The 22,982-nt window shown below is 41.4% G+C and overlaps 1 protein-coding gene across 5 annotated transcripts in view; it reads left to right on the top strand.

The window, feature by feature from the left end:
- Positions 1-22,982, top strand: part of SRGAP2 (SLIT-ROBO Rho GTPase activating protein 2) — a 114,616-nt gene that overhangs the window by 57,215 nt on the left and 34,419 nt on the right. For 3 of the 5 annotated variants that reach the window (XM_033009399.2, XM_033009402.2, XM_033009397.2), the window contains 6 exons: positions 6,371-6,433; positions 10,111-10,326; positions 11,202-11,330; positions 16,058-16,282; positions 17,942-18,043; positions 18,922-19,119. In XM_033009399.2, the coding sequence (XP_032865290.1) occupies positions 6,371-6,433; positions 10,111-10,326; positions 11,202-11,330; positions 16,058-16,282; positions 17,942-18,043; positions 18,922-19,119 (933 nt within the window). The remainder of the gene's footprint in view (positions 1-6,370; positions 6,434-10,110; positions 10,327-11,201; positions 11,331-16,057; positions 16,283-17,941; positions 18,044-18,921; positions 19,120-22,982) is intronic. The other 2 variants (XM_033009401.2, XM_033009398.2) reach the window with 1 other exon arrangement.

Consider the following 22,982-nt stretch of genomic DNA (forward strand, 5'->3'; position numbering starts at 1 on the left):
TTTAAAAAATGTAGAGAAATGGTCTTGTTAGAGAGCGGTTTTCAGAATCGGCAGATTTGGGTTCCAGTTCCAGCCCTGTCACTGACTGACATAATTTAGGCAATGTATTAGATAAAATCTCTTATCTCGGTGTGTTATGCGTTTACCCACCAATGGTTTCTGAGGACTTCCTTGCTGTTGTTGAGTTTAGACAGAAAGCATCTCGTGAACTTCACAGCGTGTTTGTTTTGAAGCCGTACCATCTTTCTATCAGATTTGGAACTGTGTTACTGAGGCTTGAGATCTGGGGCATAAAACACTGACAGCATTCCTTAGCTCTCATATTTATTATCCCCCCCCTAAATATTTTGAAGCTGAAGTCGTTAATGTTTGGTGGAATGCGGAACAGCCAAGCGAGTGCTGCAGTAGATCCCAAAAACATCTTGATTAAATTAGAGGGGAGGAGGGCTGGAACAAAGAGGCCGTTGAGAAGCTGGCACGGCGTGCTGGGAATTTATGTTCCAGCGAGGGGTGGCAGCAACCTACAGCTCTGCACATGCTGCATATACACCCCGTTGTAACAAAGGAGTATGTGTGCATGTGTGAGCGCGTATGTTTATGCATGTGCGCTCGCGCATGCTTAGGGCAGCTTCTTTTGCGTTCCTGGAGGAAAATACCGAGATGTGGCCAGTTAGCACTCCTGGGCAGCAGTTCCTGTTGTCACTGTGCTGAAATGTCTGTCTTGTTCTCTTGGGTGCTGTTGATAATTTTCCTGATTTGCAGAGGAAAGGAAGGCTGTGTTTCTCGCTGGTCAGCACGTTCCTTCGCCGCGGCACAGGTTGAGGTGGCGCTGGCGCCCTGGTCGGCTCCTTCCCCAGCCTCAGGCGTGCGGGGGCTCCCACGCTGTGCCATCTCCCAAGAGCATTCACTTAGCAAACTTGATAATCTCCCAGATCACGAGGACAGGCGTTTAGCTGGGATGGGATAAGGAGGAGACAAGGTTTGTGGGGACGCCCCCTCCCTGCATGCACACGCTGTTTATTATTGGAGCCAATTAGATAAGATTTTGCTGCACAAGCCCTTCCTCAGGCTTTTTAAGGCATGTACAGATAGACCTTAGTTGCAGGTACAGCCAGGAATAGATAATAGTAACATTTATCAGATTTACTTTGCTTTTATTTATTGCTTTCTCCTGGAAGATTGTTTACAAAATGAATCATTCTAAACTCTGTCTGCCTTTGAAAAGCATAATATAAAATTTGGTGCTGAAGAAGAAATCGATACCTGGAAACATTTACAACTGCAGAGACTATGTAGTTGTTTGTCCTTGGCATGCATTTTATTTGTAATTCCACTCCACATTCTAGCATGATCTTGATATCTCTTATGCCTGTATGGCAATGGTGAAGATCAGCAGCCTTGAATCTGGATACACATTGAACTCCATGGGACCTCAGAAAACTTCTCTTTTTGCATCAGATCCACCACCCTCTACAGCACTTGAGCATTTTCTTTTGACTTTTCCAAGCTAACTGTTCTGCTTCTTCCGATGTATTTTCATTTATCAGGGTCAGCTAGCTCAGCTTTTTTTTCCTAAGCCTTTTTTTTTTTGGTGGAATCAGTACAGTGAGCAGCATTAAATTAACAGTGTTCATTGCATAGCTCTTGTTTTCATGACACCTGTGATCTATTTTACCTTCATCTTAATGTGAGGGTTTTTTTTCCAGTCCAGCAATCTGGCAGTTTCTTTCTTGAGCTCATTTGGAAGCACAAAGAGTTTTGTTTTGACAATTTGGCACTTAAACTTCTTCTTTTCTTCTTCAACCTGAATATGCATTAAAATATTCATTTTAATCTATTTCACATAGTTGATGTTTCAGCAGTTTGTACATTGGATGAGCAATTTTATGCAAGAAATAATCAAATGGACTAAAAAGAGCTGGGTGAAAGGCAGATGATTTGTCCAGTTCAGGCAGTTTAACCAGCACAGTGGAGCATGCTGCTGAAACGCTCCTACGTGAAAAGTTCAGTGCTCAGGGCATTTAAAACAGACTCAGGCAGTCACTTGCATTAATCATTTCCAGTGCTGAAAGAAAAACAGTCATAAAAATTTTTGCGACCCATATCACTGCAGTGATGAGCAGCAGCCTCAGCTTTTTTTCTGCTTTCAGAGATGGAAAAACTGTAGGTCTTGTTTCTGCAAACACTCTTGGAGATTGGGAATCACCAACTTTTTTCTTTCCTGTAAATTAAAGACTCCTCAGAAAAAGCAGGATGCTCCCCTTTGTCAGTGTTTGTGTCAGACACTTGTTTTTCTAGTAGCACTTCTGGGCACCTGGGGAGCAGGTTTAGGAACATGGGACTGGAATGTATGAAAATGGAAAGGACCTGACTTTGGATGCTTCTGCTTGTATGTCCCACTGCACTGCCGGCAGCGCGATGCCAGGCTGGTCTGAATGGGTCACAACATACATAAACAGTCCGTAACAAAACAGTAAACTCTGAACACTGCTGAACTGGACGATATTCAAAACAGGGCAATTTAAAATTAAATTATATAATCGTTCTCTTTTTGCTCTTTAATTTATCAGTATGTCTTGTTCTTTTCTCATGGCTTAATGCTAGCTTGACTTCCTTGGCAGAAATGCTGGTTTGAGTGTGGGTTTGTCTGCATTACCTCTTTATCTTTTTTTCTGAACTTTGTAGGCATAAATAATCTTGAACCTATCAACTTCGCTTGACCCAGTAGATATTATATACTTCTAACATGAAGAGCATGAGGATTATCAGGCATACACTGCCCTAGTAGGTAGTGAATGAATCAAAATGATAAACTGAATAAAGTTATTATTGTTACATGTAGCAGTTGATACATTTGCCCTTTCTAATTAGTGGGAAAATGTGGAGAAAACATAGTTACTAGATTATGAGTGTTTAAGCCTGCCTGGTTATTTGTGAATAGACATGTTGGTGTAGAGAGTCAAGACACTTGCTCTTTTCCTTGGATTCTTCAATTACTCACCTGGATGTCTTTTATTAATAAAACCTCAGAAAAAGTGGAACTTCGTGTGCTTTGTCTCTTTCCTGTACCTCAGAATGATTAGAACTATGAAATTACAGACAGGGATTTGAAAATGTTAAAAGTTGTACTGCAAGGGCTAAGACTGCATTTCTGAGATCTCTGTCATTAAATACTAGTAGTAACTGTTGGGATTTTTTCCAGTTAAACATTTTATAGCAGCAAAGCTGTCGAAGCTGGCTGACTCCCGTGCAACCCAGGCAGAGAAATCGTTAGTTGAATGTCACTTGGAGATGGATCCATCCTGTCCCTCTGGATAGTGTGTGCAGTTGGGTTTTGTATGTTTTTGCCAAGGTAACAAATCCTGGGGTGTGTGTGTCTGCTCCCATCTCTGCGTTGGCTGGGGGAGATGCTGCAATGAAAACCTTGGGGATAGACCTCAGTCCTGTAGCTTTTCCCTGTGCTCTCCAGAACTGTTGGTACGATTTCTTCCCTTCCACCAGACTGAGAGAAACATTTTCTCCGATGCCTGACAAAGGCAGCTCTGTTTTATACTTCTCTCCCCACCCCCATTTCCCCCTATTTTGCTGCCCAGCTTACAAGGTTGGCTCTAAGGCCTCTTCCTCCTGTCGTGCGCTGTGACACGCTTCATGTAAGAAATAATTGCCTGTTATCCTAAAGTTTGGGTTTTTTGAGGGAGCTTTCCCCTTCAATTGTCCTTTTGGCCCAATATATGGCTTTATAAATAGTTGATGATTGATCGCTCCCATTTCCCCTCCTCTTCCTTTTTTTTTTTTTCCACCTTAAAGGATGCATTGTGTAACGCTCTGAACCCAACAGCTCTGATGATTTTTATAATATGTGGCAATCTTGGCTGCTTGCTACAAGGCAGGGATGATAACCAGCTCCCTGTCGGAATGGATATGGATTCTCCTGGAATGTCAAAGGGATGATCAGGCATGATAATGTACACCACAGAAAAATTGAAGCAGTAAATTAAAATAATTTCAGCAGCCTGTTTGGGTGAACAGGATAACAGTTGGGACATCACTTCTTGGAGTCTTCAGTGGCAAAGAAGGGAAACATCTGTTTGAGTCTAACTGTAACTTTCTTGGCTTTAATCTCTTTCAATAACTGTAGGCTGAAAGATTTAAATTGTATTACAAATACAGAGATTTTTTTTTTGATCGTTCATATTCCTGCAGTAGAAAAAGGGGATTTATTCAGATTTATGTGCACGTGTGGCTGCTGGAGGCGGCAAGGCTGGAGTGTGTGGCTGCACCTTTGCTTTGCTTTGCAAGGTGTATCAGCAAACGCTGGCTCAATATACTTTTTGATGTATCTGAAATTCTCAGCTTTTCTCATGGAAGCTCTTCAGAATGCAAACAATGGCAGTTTTGCCATGAAATCCTGTTTCTAATGAATTGAAGATTAATAGTACCATTGAACTCATTAAGCAAGAAAGTGGCTTTGCCCTTCTTTGCATACAAGCTGTATTGCGTGCAGAAACATCTCTTCAAAGAGGGCTTTGCATACAGGAGGTGCTGTCCATCGGTAATTATGGATGCACGTCTTTGGGTATTCCAGTGTATTTATTAGAAAGCCAGAAGCTTATCTGTTCCTGTATTTAGCTAAAGCCAAATATGTGCCAGCACCAGCTTGTCATGCAGCAGTTGTGTCCAATTGTGATTTAGAATCGGAGGATGCTCCTAGCAGGGAGTTTAAATAAGTAAATATATTTTTAAAATCTGACACTTGGCTGCAGGCTAGTTCAGGTGTCAGGCAGTTTTGACAACCAGTCAGGTCTATCTGCACGTGTTTGGTTTGGGTTTTGTTTTTTTTTTTTTTTTTTTCTTCATTCTGCTGCTTTAGTGAAGGAAACCAATTCATGAGTCATATAGCCTTAGGTTTAACTAGACAGCTCAGTAATGCAAGTGTCCCCCAGGACAGAGTGATTTGTATTGATATGGTTAAAATGTATTGTCTTCCTTGTAGTTTAAAAAAACCCACCTGATTGTTTTGTTGAGGTAAATCCCATATTGATTTAAAATTTGAATGGAAATGGGAATGTATGCATGTAAAGCTCTGTAAGAATAATTTTATTTTTATGTTGATGTGGTGGTACTTTTTATAGCTCTGGTGACGAGACACACAAGTGAAGGAACATTTGCCGGAGGAAACTAGAGGGTGTAACAGGCTGTTGTGGTATTTGTGGAAGAAGAGGTAAACTTTTGGTAAATCTCATAGAGACTCAAGGGAGAGCTTGTGTATCTGAAAGCACTTTTTTTTTAACTGAATGACTCTATCATACAAAACTAAAAAAAAAAAAAAAAATAAAATCCATTGACATTAACACTGTGCTTAAAATAGACTGCAGCCTCTGTATAGCCTTTCAAATACAGTTAGCACAAACTGTAGTTGGAGCATCATCTTCCATACCAAGAGGCAAAAAGACCTGCTGTCGAGCACATCTCCCTGCTTTTCCAATCTTCTCTGTGACAAACACTGCTTCTTCGGCAAACCGTTTTCACTCCAATATCCAAAAGTGACCGCTGTGCTAGTGAATCTGGGAAATAAATTTAACAATCTGTGAACAAGGCTTACCAAGTGGGAGCTGGCAGACCCTTCAGTAAAGATTCCTTCCTGGATCCACCTTTCTAAGTTGTAACACCTTGCCAGACCCCATCTGAGCAACCCCATTTCCCCAAGAATCGTTATGATGGGGTGGCACTGGCAACTCACGATGTGTGTGAGGTCGAGGGACGAGGAATAAGGATGGGAGGGGCAGGTGGTACCGAAGGGCTGGGAGTGAGATACAGGGTCAAAGGAAAGAGCAGCAGGTCTGCCCAGAGAGATGGGAGTGTGAAGGAGGTGGTGGTGGCCGACTGCCATCGCAGCCTTGGAGTCCAGGCCTTGTGAAGGAGGTGCCTTACATCAGCAAATTGGGAGCATTGCCTGGTTTGTGATATGACCTTCAGTAAAGGAAGATCATTCCTGTTGGCTTTCTTACTCTGCATTTCTTCAGCTTCCGTGCCAAGCTGTCCCATATTCATAGTCTTGCTTGATCCTGCTAAAATGGGCAATTCTATGTGTTTCCAGGATTGTAGTGTTGAAAATCGCACGTTTTCTGGAAATTTCCCTGTCTCCATACTGTAAGGCTTTTCTGAGTGTGCATATATAACATTTCAGTTTATTAGTACTGTTTGTGCAATTTGACCATAAGTGGCTCTGGGCTGAGCAGTTACTGGATTTGCTAGCGTAAATAGCAGTGCTTAATTGAGCCTAAATTATTTGTAGATGCGGAGCATGCTCATTTCTTCTGCCTTTTTACCATCTTCCCCAATTAACTTTCATTTCTCTGTTTTGTTGCAGAGCAAGGAAGTGGGATTGCAGCTCCAGGAAGACTTGATGAAGGTCTTGAATGAACTCTACACGGTAAATCAGACTGACTTCTTGGCATCTTTTCAGGCAGAAGGAAGAAGTGTTTGACTTCTTCCAGCCTGCTGCTACAGCAGAGACTAAACAGCAAGACTGATAAATGTCTGAAGTCTTTGTAGTTTCAAGCAGCTTGTGTTCACCAGTTCGCCATAAATCTCACTTTTTCACTCTACCCTTATATTGTCTCAGTTCTGTAAGTGTTGGCTCCACTTCTCAAAATTCTCACCTTAATGCACACCTGCTACTAGCTGCAGTGTTGGTTTTAAAAAGAGTGAGAGATATTAGAAATATTTCCAAATACGCTAAAAATACTCAGCCTGTGGTTTTGTGTGGTCTGAGCATACAAAAGGCAGCATACAGCTTCAGTGGGGAGACCCACTGTGTTTATTTGTTCCTCAACTCTTTCAGCAAAACAGCTCCCTTTAGAGTAATAGTCTTCCATCTGTGCTTTTTGCTTCTCAGTATGTCCATTGGAGACACCAAGAAAGAGGCACTGCCTTGGGAAGGAGAAGGAATGTGTTCATAAAAGTTCATATACTGCTTGGGGATTTTTCTTCTCCGTAGATGAATGGAAAAGCCTGTTGTTTGATTAAATTTTTGCTTTCTGCAGCTGTTACTGAGCTAGTTCTCTTTTAAAAGCAGAACCTGCACACGGTTTTGTTGTTCTAAATGTCTTTTCTTTTGTCCTTCTTTAATGATACATTGGGTCATTACACTGAGGTACATATTCTTTCCTTTGTTTGAAAAGATGATCCAGGGATGTTTCTCAATCCATGACATACCAGTCTTGTGATGAAATTTGATATTAATAGCAATGCTAGACTATTAGGGGGATCCCCAGAAATTTCTCATATTGACAAAAAGTATAGACGGGAATTGTTTCCTTAGAGCAGCAAAGCCAAATATTTAGAATAATCTTTTAGGAAAAAAGGGAGCTCAGGCGTAGGAAAAATGTTCTTGCTTCAACTGAAATCGCATTTGAAGAGGTGAGACATTGAATCCAGTTTACGATTTTCTTCCTTTTCTGGATTGGAGTGTTTAGCATTACTGAGTGTGGGCAAAGAGTATTCCTTGACGGGAAAGCCAAGAACGAGCAGTATGGTGGAAGCTGGAGGCACTTGGAAGCTGACCTGGGGCTCCATGTACGGTCGCTGCAGTTAGTACAGCCGTGGTTTACAATAGTACGAGCAAACCGCGTTGTGCTCCAGTTCCTGAAAGGCAGACAATTTACTTTGAGTATGAAGGTGGCTTTGTAAATGTAACAGTGCCTATCCTCAGTGCTGCCTACTCTAGAAATTATTTTTTATTTGAGGTCAAAACCTGATTCAACTTTTGAGTCCTGTACTTGGAAGGCATCCTAAGGAAGGATATAGATCTGTCTCTAAACACAGACTGTCAGGGACCGAGATTTATTTCTAGCCCAAGTTCACGTGACACTGAAGTTGATAAGGTGGCTGGTTAGTGATGTTTACATAGACATAGGTAATAATTTCTGCATGCCAGGCTCTGACAGATCATTGAGCCAAATACTGAGTCCTGTTTTCTCAATCACTGGAAGGAAGATCTTCCAGAACTCAGCCTTTGTTAAACAGAGTGATGTAGGGTATTAACGTTTTTGATGTCAGTGCTAGGAACTTGAAATCTATTTACTCATTCCATCTGCTGTAAAATTCTAAATTGTCCCTTCAGCAGAAAGTTTATTTTCCTTTGAAAAAGCCACTTCTGCTGATTGTATTGAAAGATACTTCGTGCTGGACTGGATTTAATCACTGGTGGGAGTGCTTTTACTGGTACTTTTGGAAATCCTTCCCCCTCTTGTTCTACTGGATATCCAAAAGGTTGGCAGAATCCCCATTTTCAGAAAAAATGGATATGGACAAAGTCTTCAGTTTCCCTAGACAGATAAAACGTGGAGCATTGTTATAACCTGTAAGTTTTTGTCCTGAATTGTCCTGTGCAGTCAGTCCTTGCCCGTGCTGTTGCCCTCCTCAGCCGCCAGAGCGTCGCCAGCGGCCCCGTCGCCAGCCGTGGGGCAGGCAGAGCTTGTGGTTGCCAGTGTGGCACCATCAGCAGGATAAAATCATTCACATTGTGATTTCTTTTTGTGCTTCTCTTGCTTTCTGCCAGTTCCACTTTCAGCGATAGAGGAAAAGAAACTACTTTGCATCCATTATTATAAATGCCTGCTTTATAGTCTAAGCATATGCAGGAGCTGAAAGTGTGTGTGTGTAAATTATTCAGAAAGTCTCTCTTTAATGCTGGCTGCATTCACATTCTTTTTTATGTTTAAATACAACGTCTCCTTTGTATCTGAGAAACTTTGCTGATCACTGCATAAAGAGGGAGCATGCATCCCACTTACGTAAAATTATGTTATGGTTCAAACTAAGGTGAAATAGGTAGAAGTGGGTTTTCATCTGAAATAAATCAAATTATTTGCAAGTGGGGTCTTTATTAATGCTGGAATGACACTATTGGGGTGTTTTTATGCAACTGTGCGTTTTTTTGGCCTCCTATCAAAATTATATCATACTAATGTTTGCTTTGCTGTGTGAATTGAATTGCTTTGCATTTGTGGATTAAAAAAAACTAGTTTATATATAATGTCCTTTGGGTTTTTGGTTCTGTTTTCTTAACACAAAGCTAGACCTGAATATCCTATGAAAAAAATGTGGTTTTTTTTGTGACTCTGAGGGATATTTATCTATACCTACTTATAGAAAATGTGCTATATTAATAGTTGTACTTATAATACAGAGTCCAGGTCTCCCTGAGCAAAAGAACCACATTCTTTTATTAATACTTTTATTACAAAAGCTGAACAGGAATACTTTTACATATCGCATTTGATTTAAACAAATTGAACCCGAATTGCTTTTGCAGCCGTTGTGTTCAGACTATTGATTTGCATGCAGTTCCTTGAGACTTGTGATGCTTAAAGGGCTGATTCATCCAGATAAAAGACTGATAGGCATCCCTTATGAAACCTTACCTGCTGATGAAAAGCTATCATTTTCCAGCATTGGCATAGAATTTTCCTTGAATAGCAAGGAGGCTGGATTTATTCTGTATCTTTTTTTGGTTTTTATGACTCCGTTATTGGATTGTACAAGAAGGCACATGCCAAAGTTAAACAAAGAAGCAGCTGCAAAATAATCCACATTGATTTCGGATTCATTTTGAGAGCCACACTTTCATTTGTGCATCTTCTGTTATGCTTTTTCTGGGATGTGAAATCTCCCTGAGTGTTTTGCCAGTTTAGATATTTCTAACTTGCAACTAGCAACCAGAACTGACTGGCTGGTTTACTGTCCAAATGCCCTTGCTTAGTTAGTACGATATCTTGCATTTAATATAAACATGATGGACGGCTATTATGAAATGGTTATATTGAAGAAACGTACACTTTGGGGGAGTGCATTGGCCAAATTTAAAAAAAAAAAAAAAAAAAAAAAGAAGTGTTGCAGTATGGGACTTCTTTCTTAGGATTTTTAACTCCCTCCTAGCCTGTGAGCTTTCCAGGTACATGTATTGCTGTTCTCCCTCAGACTTGGTCATGCAGATAAAGTAAGGCAAAACATCTGTATACCTAGTTTGTTGGTTAGGTAAACCCATTTCTTCCTCATCAAATCAAATGCTGGTGCTTTCTGACTGTTGTGTATCATTTTCTGCAGGTTATGAAAACCTACCATATGTACAACGCTGACAGCATTAGTGCTCAGAGCAAACTGAAAGAAGCAGAGAAGCAGGAAGAAAAGCAGATTGGGAAGTCGGTGAAACAAGAGGACAAGCAGACGCCACGTTCCCCTGACTCAACTTCCAACGTCAAGTTTGAAGAAAAACATGTTCGAAGAAGCTCTGTCAAAAAAATAGAGAAAATGAAGGAGAAGGTACTTCCACAGCATTGTGACTGCTTGTGTAGAGTGCTTGAGGAGGGGACCTTTGCAGTGGTTCAGCACAGGAACTACTGAGTTCCCTCCTTTGTGACATTCAAATGCAAGTCTCAATTTTTGTATGAGTTTGAAACATTCAGATTTAGGACAGGTAAAAGCTAGCGCCAAGTTTCTTTTAGGACAACAAATTCGCATTTTGTAGTATCCCAGATTATACAGGCGTGGCACAGAAAGCTAAAATGAGGTTAGAGTGTGAAAGTAACAACTGTCTTCTTGGAAGTCATGGTTAACATGTTTTTCCTTGTACAGAGTACAAGATTTTAGTTTACCATTTCGTGCCAGGGAGACATGCAATCCCAAACTGACTTCATGGGCAGAACCAGTGGCCTTAGCAATCAGTCAGTCAATTAAGTAGTTCAGCTCTAATATTCAAGCCAGTAGAAGGTGAAGAGTTATTTTTGCATTGATTTGGGCTCTGAAAGGACCAAGTTTAGGTCTAGCTTTTGTTGCAAGAGGTGGGGTGCCTGCACCAGCCCTCAGACTACCTATGGGCTTCTAGCAGCCATGGTAGTAGTGCTGGAGCTGGGCCATAACCTCATAAACCCACCTCGTTCCTTCAGTCTTCCCCAACCCACAGTCTGTTTTAAGAGAAGATTTTAAATGCAAAGCTGTCTTGTATAATAATGCTTAAAAATATCTAAATAATTAATCTAAATTCTGAGTCTTTGAGTCTTGATAAAACTGGAATCCAAATCAACAAAAACTGTGTGAGCAGAGTAAGATTCGTTCAGTAGTCTCTGGTGTTACTAAGAATGCTACTACTCCTGCTGCACCTCTTTTTAAAATATATTCTGATTTTGGTTCTCTTTTAGCGCCAAGCGAAATACACAGAAAATAGACTGAAGGCTATTAAAGCAAGAAACGAGTATCTGCTAGCTCTGGAAGCCACCAACGCATCTGTATTCAAGTATTACATTCATGACCTGTCTGATCTCATTGATGTAAGTGCTGCTGCTTGGGTGCCTGCAATGAATGTCGTTGCCATTAACCCTCACGTGTGCCTCTCCTTCAGCATCCCACACACCAGCAGGACTGGTAACCTTTACAGCTGTGGAATGATGGTCTTGGATGGGCAGCTTGGAGGGTAACAACAGGCGTGGTAATTGGTCCTTAAGCTGTTAAGTGAGCTTTTCTTAGATGGCTAACTCAGAGTTTGTTGCACAGATAGAAGCTTGCACAAGAAACCTGGCACTGAAACATGCAGAAGGAGGAGTTGCTTAGTTAAAATGAAACTCAGCTTTGGTATCACACTGTTGCTTGACATTTTCTGTTTGCTATTTCAGGCAAACCGGCAAGATTGTAACTCAGAAGCACATTTAAAAAAAGAATGTTAACTGTAGAAACGGTATACCAGTTGGTAAAAGAAATCAAGGACAGAAGCAATTTCTAAATCTGCTTTTAACTTGTTTTGAAAAATTCCATATATTTCAAGGTTAACTCTTCCTCTAGCACGTTTCACAAGAGGGATGAACCTCGCTGCTTTTAAGACCCTCCATTCTCTGATACCGCGACCCACCAGCTTTACAGCAACTTGGTGCTTTTCTGTCACTGGGGCTGCAGAGCACTTCCAGTCCAGTTCTGAAAGGTGTCAGGGGAGTGAGTGTCAACAGCGATGGGGATTCCACTGCTTGCCACTCTGCAGTCTCTCTGCGCAAAGAAAGGAAGAAATAAACTGGCTGTAGAAACCAGTCCCCCCCTTCCTTAGAATGCTCTCTGCAGAAACGGGGAAATGGAGCAGAAGGTGGAGGAGGGAGCTTGTTCCTCAGCCGCCTGCAAGGCCTCTGTTCGGCAGCCGAATGATGCCCCTAGTACTCAGGGGGCATCACTTCTGCTTTTGGTAAAATGCACAACAAAAACCCCCAAATCTCTCCTCTTTGAAAACTCAGAAAAGCCAGTTAGGACTCCCGAGACTTTCCACTCATACGTAACTACCCACTTCAGCCTGCAGACCTGGGGTTCCGAACGCACCGAACACGTCGCGTCTGGGTCACTGACTGTTGCCTGATCTTATTCTGCTTGGCAAGGACAGCCCGCTGCCGTCGCTATTAGAAACACTCAACTGCAAAGCCTGGAGGGAACTTTCTTTGTAGGAGGGAGGAGTAATGAACAGAAGTGTCTCTAGACACAGGCAATAAAGAGCACTCAGATCACTATTAATTAGTCAGCTATTATAATACCTAACAATATATATAATGCATTTATTCAGCTGATCATAAAATCACGTGAAGTGCACTTCTGCTAGGTGTTTATTTAAACCTGTCCTTTGGAGGTCAGGATTGTCAGTGCTAGATGCTTTTGAAAAATGCTGTTATTTCAACATGTCACATTTTGCAAAATTCCTGAACTGAACAGGCATGTTTTGTTTATACCTGCTGCCTGTTTAGGAGACCTTTTTTGGTTAATATTTGCTCAACTTGAATCGTGCCATCTTGTTTTTTTAACAAATGATAGTTTTCTGTATATTTCTAGATTGCAACATGTAAGATCAGGGTTCATTTCACTGACATCAGAATAATTCAATTGTCTCAATTTTTGTTTTAAATCCTAAATCCTCCCTCAACTACTGCAAATGGGCTTGGTTCAGTTGTCTGCTAACAGACTGTTCTTAGTACTTTTTCATGAGTCATATATAGTAAAGAATCCATTTGAATTTCATAAACCGATAACAATTTTTAAGCACAGACCTGAGATCTTTTAAGTAGAACATTGACAAATAGAAGTTACCCAGCTTTGAAGGAAGTGCTTTTCTCAGTAGATAGTCTCAGCCGTCTCTGGGATGTGGTGGGCAATGGTGCAAGACAAGCAGCCAAGGATTTGTCACTGTTCTTAGATTTGTCACATGGATTTGTCACTGTTCCTAGAGAGGAGCCGTCGTGACTCTGGCTGGGTCCATGCTCATGTTAACCCTCTTGTGTTCCTTGAAGCATTCAGTTTAACCGTACATGGCAAGTTCTCATAATCTTTGAAAGAAAAGTATATCTGCTCTGTTTTCAGAGGGCATGGAAAAATGTGGGACTTGCCTGGAAGCACACGAGATGGAATTCAGTTATCTCATTGTTAAGACTCAGGGAATATGGGTTTACTAATGCCTTTGATCCTGAAGGATCGAAAATTAACAATTATAACCAGTGATGGTTATCTGAAGCATCCGACTTAAATAGAAATGTGATTTTTAAGCTAGCTCTTAATTCTCTTCCTTGATCTAATCATTTGATGATATTGAATTTTGAAATGTAATATAAAAGTAATCTTCAGAGTTACTTACGAGTAGATTGCGTTAGGCCAAATAGCATTAAACTTACCATGTTTATACAACACATTGTGTTCCCCTTCCATTGTGCATGGAAGGATAACAATGAGTTAATTCTTCATCATGAGTTAAGAGCAATAAATTGTTCCTGACATAGCCCAGTAGTTTTGAATTTCCTGACTTTGGGAACTAAGGCAGCTCTTTGATGCTAATGAAGTATTGCAGTAATGGGGAAGTTTGTATTAACTCATATTTATGAAAGGGTCACTAGGACTGAATTTAAGAAAAGATAAAAGTGCTTGTGCGTGTGTGTAAGTCCTAAAGCTTACTTTACTCTCCTAGGAATAAGTGTACCATTGCTGTTTACTACAGGATCTCTTACTTCCCCTTCCAAATGTAAACTGCATTTTAAAACAGAGGTCTCTTTCTCCTTAAATCTTCTATTTTGGGCCTGTTTGAAAACTGCTAACTGGCAAAGGGTTAATCAGCTGTCATGTTGGGAAGTGAATTTGAATGAGTTATCATTAAATTGTTATAAAAAATTGATTTGCTTGGAGAACAATTCTATCAAACATTTATAAAACCCAGAAAAGGGATGGCAAGACGGATGCATTTATAAATATGGTATGCCAGACTTTTAAAAACATTGAAGTGGGGGAATAGGCTGAACAATGTTTTCTGTCACTGGCTTCAATAACATAAAGCCAAAAAACTTTGCCATTTTAACATAGTCCTGCTGCTCAGTGAGGTGGGGTGTAAAATATTAAGTCCCATGTGATTTTGTAGCCCCACCAGAGAGCTGGAGGAGGCGAGCGTGGCGGGGCCGGGCTGGGTGTCCTGGATGGGTGCCGCCGTCTGGCCCACGCTAGCAGGGGCAAAGGAGCAACCGGTCCCGTTTAAACCTGAGCTGAGCCTAATCCTGGCTGGACTGTTGGCCCAACTTAGATTAGCTCTCCCCGAATTACTGCAGAGGATGGCACCGTAGTGTGCATGCAAAAGAGCGGCGGCTTTGAGTGGCTGTTAATCCGGGACTGCCTCCACACGTGCAAATTCTCAATCAAGCGTCTTTTGTTTGTTTTTTTATTTTTTTTTTTCCCCGCTAGTTTTTGTTCTTTCTGATTGAATGTAATGTCCTTTAATTCTCTGCTTCCAGCCTAACCAGCAACTGCAGCTCTTTTTACATGACTCCACACCTGCCACAGCTTGTTGGCACAGGAGCCAGGCATCTAGCAACACTTGCTGACAGAAATTCTGTGAAAGCAGGGAATGGTCCAGTAGTCGCTCTCTCTTCTCTCTCCCTCCACCCCTCCTTCCCTCCCTGCCTTTTTTTTTTTTTTTTTTCTGCGTTTGCACACAATGACAGTGATGAGACCCAAATGGTGGGTGAGGAGGAGATTTCATGTGAATTTTGCTTACAGAGCAGCACAGCAATCAAGCAGATGGTCTCTTTCTTTTTGGATATTCTCCTAGCATATGTAATCTTGCTTGTAATTCCAAGAAGGTGGGCTCCTTTCTCGCTCACTTTATGAGATGTCTGGAAAATTCAGGCTGTTTCTGATCAGCTAATGAAAAGCGCCTTTCTCCCTTCTGAAACATTAGGACTTGGCTGCTCAGCCATGGTGGAGATGAAGCTGCTTGATTGTCTTCCAGTGACATCATCCTGGTGTCAGTAATAGCCAGGAAATTCTTGACCACGACCACTTTGCCTGAAAGTTTTTGCTCTTCTGTTTCACCCCAGCAATGAAGTCATCCCAACAGATTGCTGCTTGCTTTTTGGATGACTCTGTTCTTTATGCCTGTGATGTACAGGTCATGCTTCCTGAAGTACACTGAATTAAGCAGTTTTCTGTATCTTGGGTGGAATAATTTAGATGCAGATTAAATTTTGCAGATGATCCAAATCCCGTAGCTTGTTTCTCCGGGTAGTACTTCAGTGTATTGTTTTCCCCTTACTTTGAATAATTTTCTGTAAAGATTTTGGAGTGTTTACACTGGGAATCAGCACCCCTGAAAGTAAGGTTAGAATCTAAAGAAATATACTGAACATACCCACTTGTAGTTTACTTTTTTTTTTTTTTTTCCTTTTAACAGCATGAAATAAATTCTGCAGTACTCCATGAGAACTCCACAAAATGTTACAGCAGTTTAAACTGTCCTTGTCTTGGAGACTAATTGTAACATGATGTTGAAATTTGTATGGGATTAGAGGTTGAGAATTCTGTTTCGGGCCAAGCCTGAGGACCCCTAGTCAAGATGCCTCTGGAATCAGTGAGAGATGTGAGACTGCTCTGGTACCCAGTAGATGATACAATAGCCCCAACTTGTTATCCATTTATATAACTTCTGGCTTTGGAAACTTTTTCATTTCCATTACAGAATTTCTTCGCTTATTCATATGGAATTGTGTGTCTTTTCCAGCAGTGCTGTGACCTGGGATACCACGCTAGCCTCAACAGAGCTCTCAGGACATTCTTGTCTGCTGAGCTAAACCTGGAGCAGTCAAAGCACGAGGGTCTGGATGCCATTGAGAACGCCGTGGAGAACCTGGATGCCAACAGTGATAAGCAGCGCCTGATGGAGATGTACAACAATGTCTTCTGCCCGCCCATGAAGTTTGAGTTTCAGCCGCATATGGGTGATATGGTCAGTTTATATTCCTCCTCCGGCTCTAGCTCTGTAAACACGTGCAGTTCCGCCTGTTTACTTCCCTTGTCTTTGATAGATAGACCCACTAAACAGCCACCTGTTTGGCTCTGTTTTGGGGAGATAGAGGGGAGCCTTAGAAAAGGGAGCTGAGATAAAGATTAAGCAGATGCTTATGGCAAGGATGTCTGAATAAGACTGAGATGTAAACTCTTAATTAGATATAATGCTAAAAGTAGATAGGAAACGCTGTTTTAACCTCTCCTTCAACCCACAAGTTAACGCCTGTACCCTGAGACAGGCTCTGAAGTTAGAGATTTGAAGGGGCAACAACGTAAGAAACTTAAATGCTGGTTTTTTGAGGCAATTGAGCGTGTAATCTTAGAGCACAAATGGTTTATAGTGGCTCTTTACGCATCTCCATTGTGAGACAAGGCAGTCAGAGGACTTTCATTTTTGGCAATGAAAATCTCTCTCTTTATAGGTTTATCGAGATGTGGTTACTCGTCTGGGAACTGTTTAAAGTCGCACAAGTTGAAATGGGTTCTAAATGGGAACACATGTACAATGTAATAATTTAGGTCAATTGGTTGGATTTCTAGCTTATCCTCCTGAATACTGAGAAAACACCGTAAGGATGGTCTCCTGCAGCCAGCCTCTTCTTTTGGTCTAAGAATTACAATCGCTGCTTAAGGCTCCTCTTTGTCTCTTCCCTCTTAAGTGAAACCCTCAGACTGCCAGTGACCTTTCTCGTTTTTTCTGTGCTTTGGTAGTAGCCTGTAAGATCGTGGGAAGAAAAAGGATTACCTGCAGGCTGTCGTTTGGTTAACAGCTCACATTTGCTGAATCATTTATCTTGGTTCTTCTCAAGGCCAAATGAGTGTTTATAAATGCAGGCTGATAGTCACAGTGGTCCTGCGTTACTCAGACTGGATATATGGTGGTATATGCGCACGTGTGTGATAAACCTCCAATTTCTGTCTTTAAAAAACAGCCTTGTGCAATGAGGTCAAAGTTTTCCTTTAAAACAAACAAACAAACAACAAAACAACAACAACAACAACCAAAAAAACCCCAAAACAAACAAACAAACAAACAAAAAAAAAAACTAAAAGGAAAAGCTGCTTCATGCTGTGAAATAAGACTTATTCTTAACAGTACAGGGAAGCCCGCTATTCTGGCATATTTGACAGGTCCTTAAACCTGTTCTTTTTTTATTTCCACTCCCCTGAATTCATTAAATAGTGAGTCGTACCTGTTGCTGTAGTGTACAGGTAGTTCAGCTGAGCAAGCTGAGCCAGAGATGCCCCTTCCCCAGGATGCCTGGCTCATACATTGAACCCAAATCTTCTTGATGTGTGGTGTGATTTAGCCTAACATCTGTGATAAAGCACCTTCAGACTTTCAAAACACACGACAAGCTTACATTACTGAAAGCAGTTAGTTTTTTCTAGATCTCTTGCTCACTTTTCAAGACATTCAGGAAGGGAACTGCAGTTTGGTAGAACATGGACCTTTTCCACTGGTTGAAATCCAGGGCTACGACGTTTTAAAATGGAGCACTTTGGAAGATGTTTGCTTATAACAAGTGAATGAAGTAATTGCAATGTTCTTGATTCTTTTCCTAGCCCTCTAAAAGCAGTGCTGTTTCTCTTCCAGGAGTCGCAGCTATGTGCCCAACAACCAGTCCAGAGTGAGCTAGTGCAGAGGTGCCAGCAATTGCAGTCTAGATTGTCTACGCTTAAGATTGAAAATGAAGAGGTGAGCTAATCGACCAAAAAGCAACAAACCTCTTACCACTTCCAGTGGGGTGTGGGGACTAGTTAAGGAAGAATCTAGTTGCTGGGATCCTCTTTGATGAAGACTTATGGTAAAATTCAAAAATAAGGCAGGTGAGGCCAGCAGTAGATTAATGATTGTGCATGAAAGCTGGGTGTGTGGAGAGGATCCTTTAAAATACCTCCACGTATCTTTTTTCCCATCCCTAAGTTGATAGGACTGGTTATGTTGCAAAAGTTGTATTTGGATAGCTAAGAGAAAAAGAAGAATTTAATGTTTTGAAGTGAAGACAGTGAATTTGCATAACCTAAGGTAAGAGCTAATTTTTGTTTAATTGGTCATCTAAGATGAGAAGACTAAACCAATGGCATTTCTTTGGGAAAATGCCAAATCTCCACCCTTGTGTTCAGGGATTTTCAATCCTCGTTGGGCAAAATTTGCAATTCCTTTATGTCGAGGAAGTTGATTCTGGCCTTCAGTAAAAATTTACAGTGCCACAAAGTGCTGTTTTTAATATCTGACATTTGATGCCGAGTAGATGTAGTTACTGGAGACGATTGTAAGATCTTTGTTCCAGCAGTTTTTGCTTTGAGGTTAAATTTCCTTACATCTCTTCCTCCTCCCAGCCTGTAAGATTACAACTGTTTTGCTACTCCTGGCAGGTTCTGTGTGCTGCCAGCCCTTTGTTTATATGGACTGTGCTGTTAATGAGCAAAACTTGCACCTTAGTTATGGCACACAGGATGTGAAACCAGTAATATCTGTTTATTAGTAAAATGCTCCAGGGTACTTACTACCTCTGTTTTTGACTTGCAACGTACTATCTTCGTTTTATAAGTACTCTCATTCTTGCTGGACAGGTTAAGAAGACTATGGAAGCTACGCTTCAGACAATTCAGGATATAGTCACAATAGAGGACTTTGATGTCTCTGACTGCTTTCAGTACAGCAACTCTATGGAGTCTGTTAAATCCACTGTCTCGGAAACGTTCATGAGCAAACCGAGCATTGCCAAGAGACGGGCCAACCAGCAGGAGACAGAGCAGTTCTATTTCACAGTAAGGAGTTAATTTGCAGTGTGAGCACGTATAATGTATTTAGAATTATACTCGCAAGAGAGTGCAAAATGATGCTATCATCTTACAGAAATGCTTCTGTAATTGATTTTGGACAAGCAGAGTAAGCATATTATGTTTTGAAAACGGGTGCTTTGAATTCTTTACAAATATATTGGGATACCTTTGTTGATGCAAACTTGGTGGATAAATTGTGTAAAATTTGATTTCTTCTGCATCTAAAAAGGAATTGTCTGAGAAGGAACTTAATATCTTGTAAATATCAATTTTCAAAAATAATACAAACTAAAGGAATGTTTAGCTCTTTCATTTGTTGTTATTATCATCTTGCAAGTTCAGCTCACATATGCTTTTAAATGAGTCAGTGCATTTTTACAAGATGCTAAGAGCTTTTTATACTGAATTTCATACCAGACTATATGTTTTTTCCTAATTTAGATTTATTTTAAACTGTTGAATTCATTTCCATTTTTAAAATATTGCGGAATAGCAGATGAAAATCGTACCTCTTATCCTGGTTACTTCGTCATTCCTTTGAGCACCTCTTGCTATACTTGATGCCCTTTACATTCCTCTTCCAAGAATGGTGTTGCTTATTAAAAGTCTGAAGTTTCTGTGCAAATTACAGTAGCTGTCAGGATGGTTTCTGTCAAAAATTAAACAGCCTTTGTAAAAGGTGAAACTGGCTATTGAGAAAAATGGGTGGAGAAACTGATTCAATTAAGAAGGGGTTGACCACCCTGCCCAGGGTTATGAAACTAGAAAAATGATTTTTAATTGAACTCTAAGCGTTTCCTCTCTAGAGAGGGACTATTGTAAGTTCAAACAGGAGACCGAACCCGGGCCTTTATTTGGATATGATATTTTTCCGTTCCACCATCTCAGCATCCTGCTGCAGAGCGGTGAGGTCCCCGCAGGACTGCGGAGCCGTGGCAGTGAGCAGAGGTGCAACCTGCCATGTCCTGCGCGACGCGGGGGAAAGAGCTGTCGAGGAGGCCCTCTTTAACCAGCCTAATCAGCTGCTTGATTGATCTGCTGTTGGCCAGACTTGCAAATACCCTCTATAAGGGTTTCGAGCTTTGAACCTCTAAGGAGCAGTTTTTTCGGTGTATGAGAAAATGCTCAGATTAATGAGACTGATGGCAGAGCTGTGTAGCAACGTGGGCGAGGCATTCTTTGTGTAGGGGGAAGAATCCAAGTATAGTGCAGAATGGGAATTTAAATCCCCTCGTACCTTATGATGTGCTGGATGCTGAGGGATATAAGCTGAAGGAAAAATACTAATTTGAAAGAATATTCTGTGTAACTCAAGTTGGAAATGCCACGTACTGCATTGCTAGCTGGGCAGAACTCTTACGTAAATGTAGTGATGCCACCATGGGAATTTAATTGCAGGAGTACTGGCTGTAGTATCGCTGTGCTGGTAGAAGCTGTGTTTCCACTAGAGGCGTATCATAGCACACTGGTGCCGAGGTGGCTCTGTTGTCAGGGCTTCGAAGGAAGGTTTGTATGCAGAATAGAAGCTTAAACCTCCCCGTGTTGGGGAGCCGAAATCCCGGGCTGTGACCTGGGTGCCGGGCAGGCGCGTCCCACCGCTGGCGTGGCTGCACTGCGGCTGCCCGGGCAGCCCGCGGTGCCTGCCAGAGCTGGGCTCCTGCTGCTCATGGTGCTACAGCTGGCACCCCGCCCTCCCTGAGGAGTGAAAAGGGCAATGAAGGATTTGATTCTTCTTACCTCTAAAACAGGGGATAATTTTAGTTCTTCGTTGAAACGTTATTTTTTCCTCTAGAAAGATTAAAACCCAGTACGATGCTCATTCTGGGAAGCGCTTTAAAAATTAATGCAAATGTATTATTGCCAAACCCTTAAGACACGGGTAAGTATTATATAAAGTTCCCCTGGTGATCAATCCTACAGAAATGCCGTGCTGGTTGTGTCAGGGTGCCACTGTTCCCACGTCCAGGCGCTAGCGGCGGCGCAGGGGAGCGGGGATCTGATTCACCCGCTCCTTCAATCGAGTGCCTTGTTTGAAGTCGTTCTTGGGGGGCGGAGGGAGGGAGGGAGGGAGGGAGGGAAACTGCTGAGCTTTCCAGATTTGAGACAGTTAAGGATGTGGGACAGTGGCAGAAACTCAAAAGCATAAAATCTCCTCTCCCACAAGGCAGGAAGATAGGGGCTAGTTTGCATTTCTCTTCATTACGTATGCCACCTGACAACGGGTTCTCGCTGGAAAAATACTGCAGAGAGTTTGGGCTTAGAGAGGGCGTCGAATTTGCATGGTTTTGAGGAGATGGTAGGTGCAAAATGCTCACCGTCTCTGGCTAACAACAGATCTTCACCTTTTAATTTTTTAAAATGCAGAAATAACGTGACTTGAAGACCTTTCTTACTGCTTTGTGTCTGATTGTATTTAGTCTGACTCCAGCTGTGCTCTGCCAGAAATGAAATCCTTAGGAGTTCTGTAGTTGGATTTTTTTTTTTTTGACTGTTTTTAATAAGCCAGAAATCAAATGCTAATGGATCTTTGTAATTCCACTGAAAAAAAAGCCTGAAGCCTTACTTTAAAATTACTTTTTTTTTTCATAAGCCTGCTTGTAACAGGCAGGGTACAGAATGTTAGGCATGAGGAAATAGAAGGAATGCATGAAATACTGCACCGGAGAGACACTTTCTCTTTTCCTCCTTTAAAACAATCCCTGGTACCTGTCTGCAGGCAGGCGATGGTCTTAATGTCACCACCACAAATGCCTGGAAGCCAGAGCCATCGGCCGGAGCATCTGGGAGTGCCAACAGCCTGTCCCTGCCCTGCTCGGGGAATCCGCCTGCCCCGCTCAAGTTTTTGTATCTGCTTCAAAGGGAAGCTTAACCCTCTTCCAAATCAAGTTGATTTGCTGATCTTTAAGCGTCTGTTTGAGCTATTTGGCGCTGAGCCTTCTAGCCCTTCTGTCTCTTCGCCTGGTCGTGACTTTGAGACAGAGAGCTCAGTACTTTCCAGAACCAGATTTATCCTCAAATCCCCACTTCAAATTCTGTGGTTATTTTTACAGCTTATACTCTTTATGTTTTCTTCTGTCCAAATTTGATGCAAAAATTTAACTGACTGAGCAAAATACATACCTGGGGCTTGGTGAACAGATTCTACAGGGAAATTTAAAAAAATATGGCTAATTTTTTTTTTTTGCCACAGCGATCATGCTTCCTGTTTTCCTCTAAAACAACAAAAAAAAAGCTGGTATTAGGATAGGAAGCAGGAAGTGCTGAGACTCTCCAAAGGGACTTAATTCTTGTGAAATTTTTCTTCCAGTGTTGTCAACCAAAGGGACATAAAACACAGACTTTTGGCAGTTAATTAAAGCCCCAGCCCAGCCATTTCTGTCTGTCGTGTTGGTACACAGTGCTGCCATAGAGCCCACAGTGGAAACTTCATTAGCTCCTGGAAGGCTTCTCCCCATCCTCAGCACTGCTTCATATATATGTGTATATACATATATGTGTGTGTATATATATATGTATGTATATGTATTTATTGCTTGTTGGTTCTTTACATCTTGCATGGAAGCTGCTGTTGTTACGACCTGCATAGGATAAGCAGGGTCCAGGCACTCTCATTGCTAAAATACTGTTTTTTCATGTTAAGGATCTGCGGTCTAATTTGGCAATACCAGTCCGGAACTGGAAGAAAGTAGATAGAATTGGGGAAAGCTGAAGACAAGAACTGGAACATTTAATTATTAAAAGAGAATCCTTTCTTTGTGTTCATTTTGCTAGCTGAATTTTTAAAATATCTCATGATTTTAAAGAATGGCCTGTGATATTTGAAGAGTTATGTGCTATTTATGTATTTT

Source organism: Tyto alba, unplaced genomic scaffold (genome assembly GCF_018691265.1).
Source record: "Tyto alba isolate M040663 unplaced genomic scaffold, T.alba_DEE_v4.0 Super-Scaffold_30, whole genome shotgun sequence".
NCBI lineage: Eukaryota > Metazoa > Chordata > Aves > Strigiformes > Tytonidae > Tyto > Tyto alba.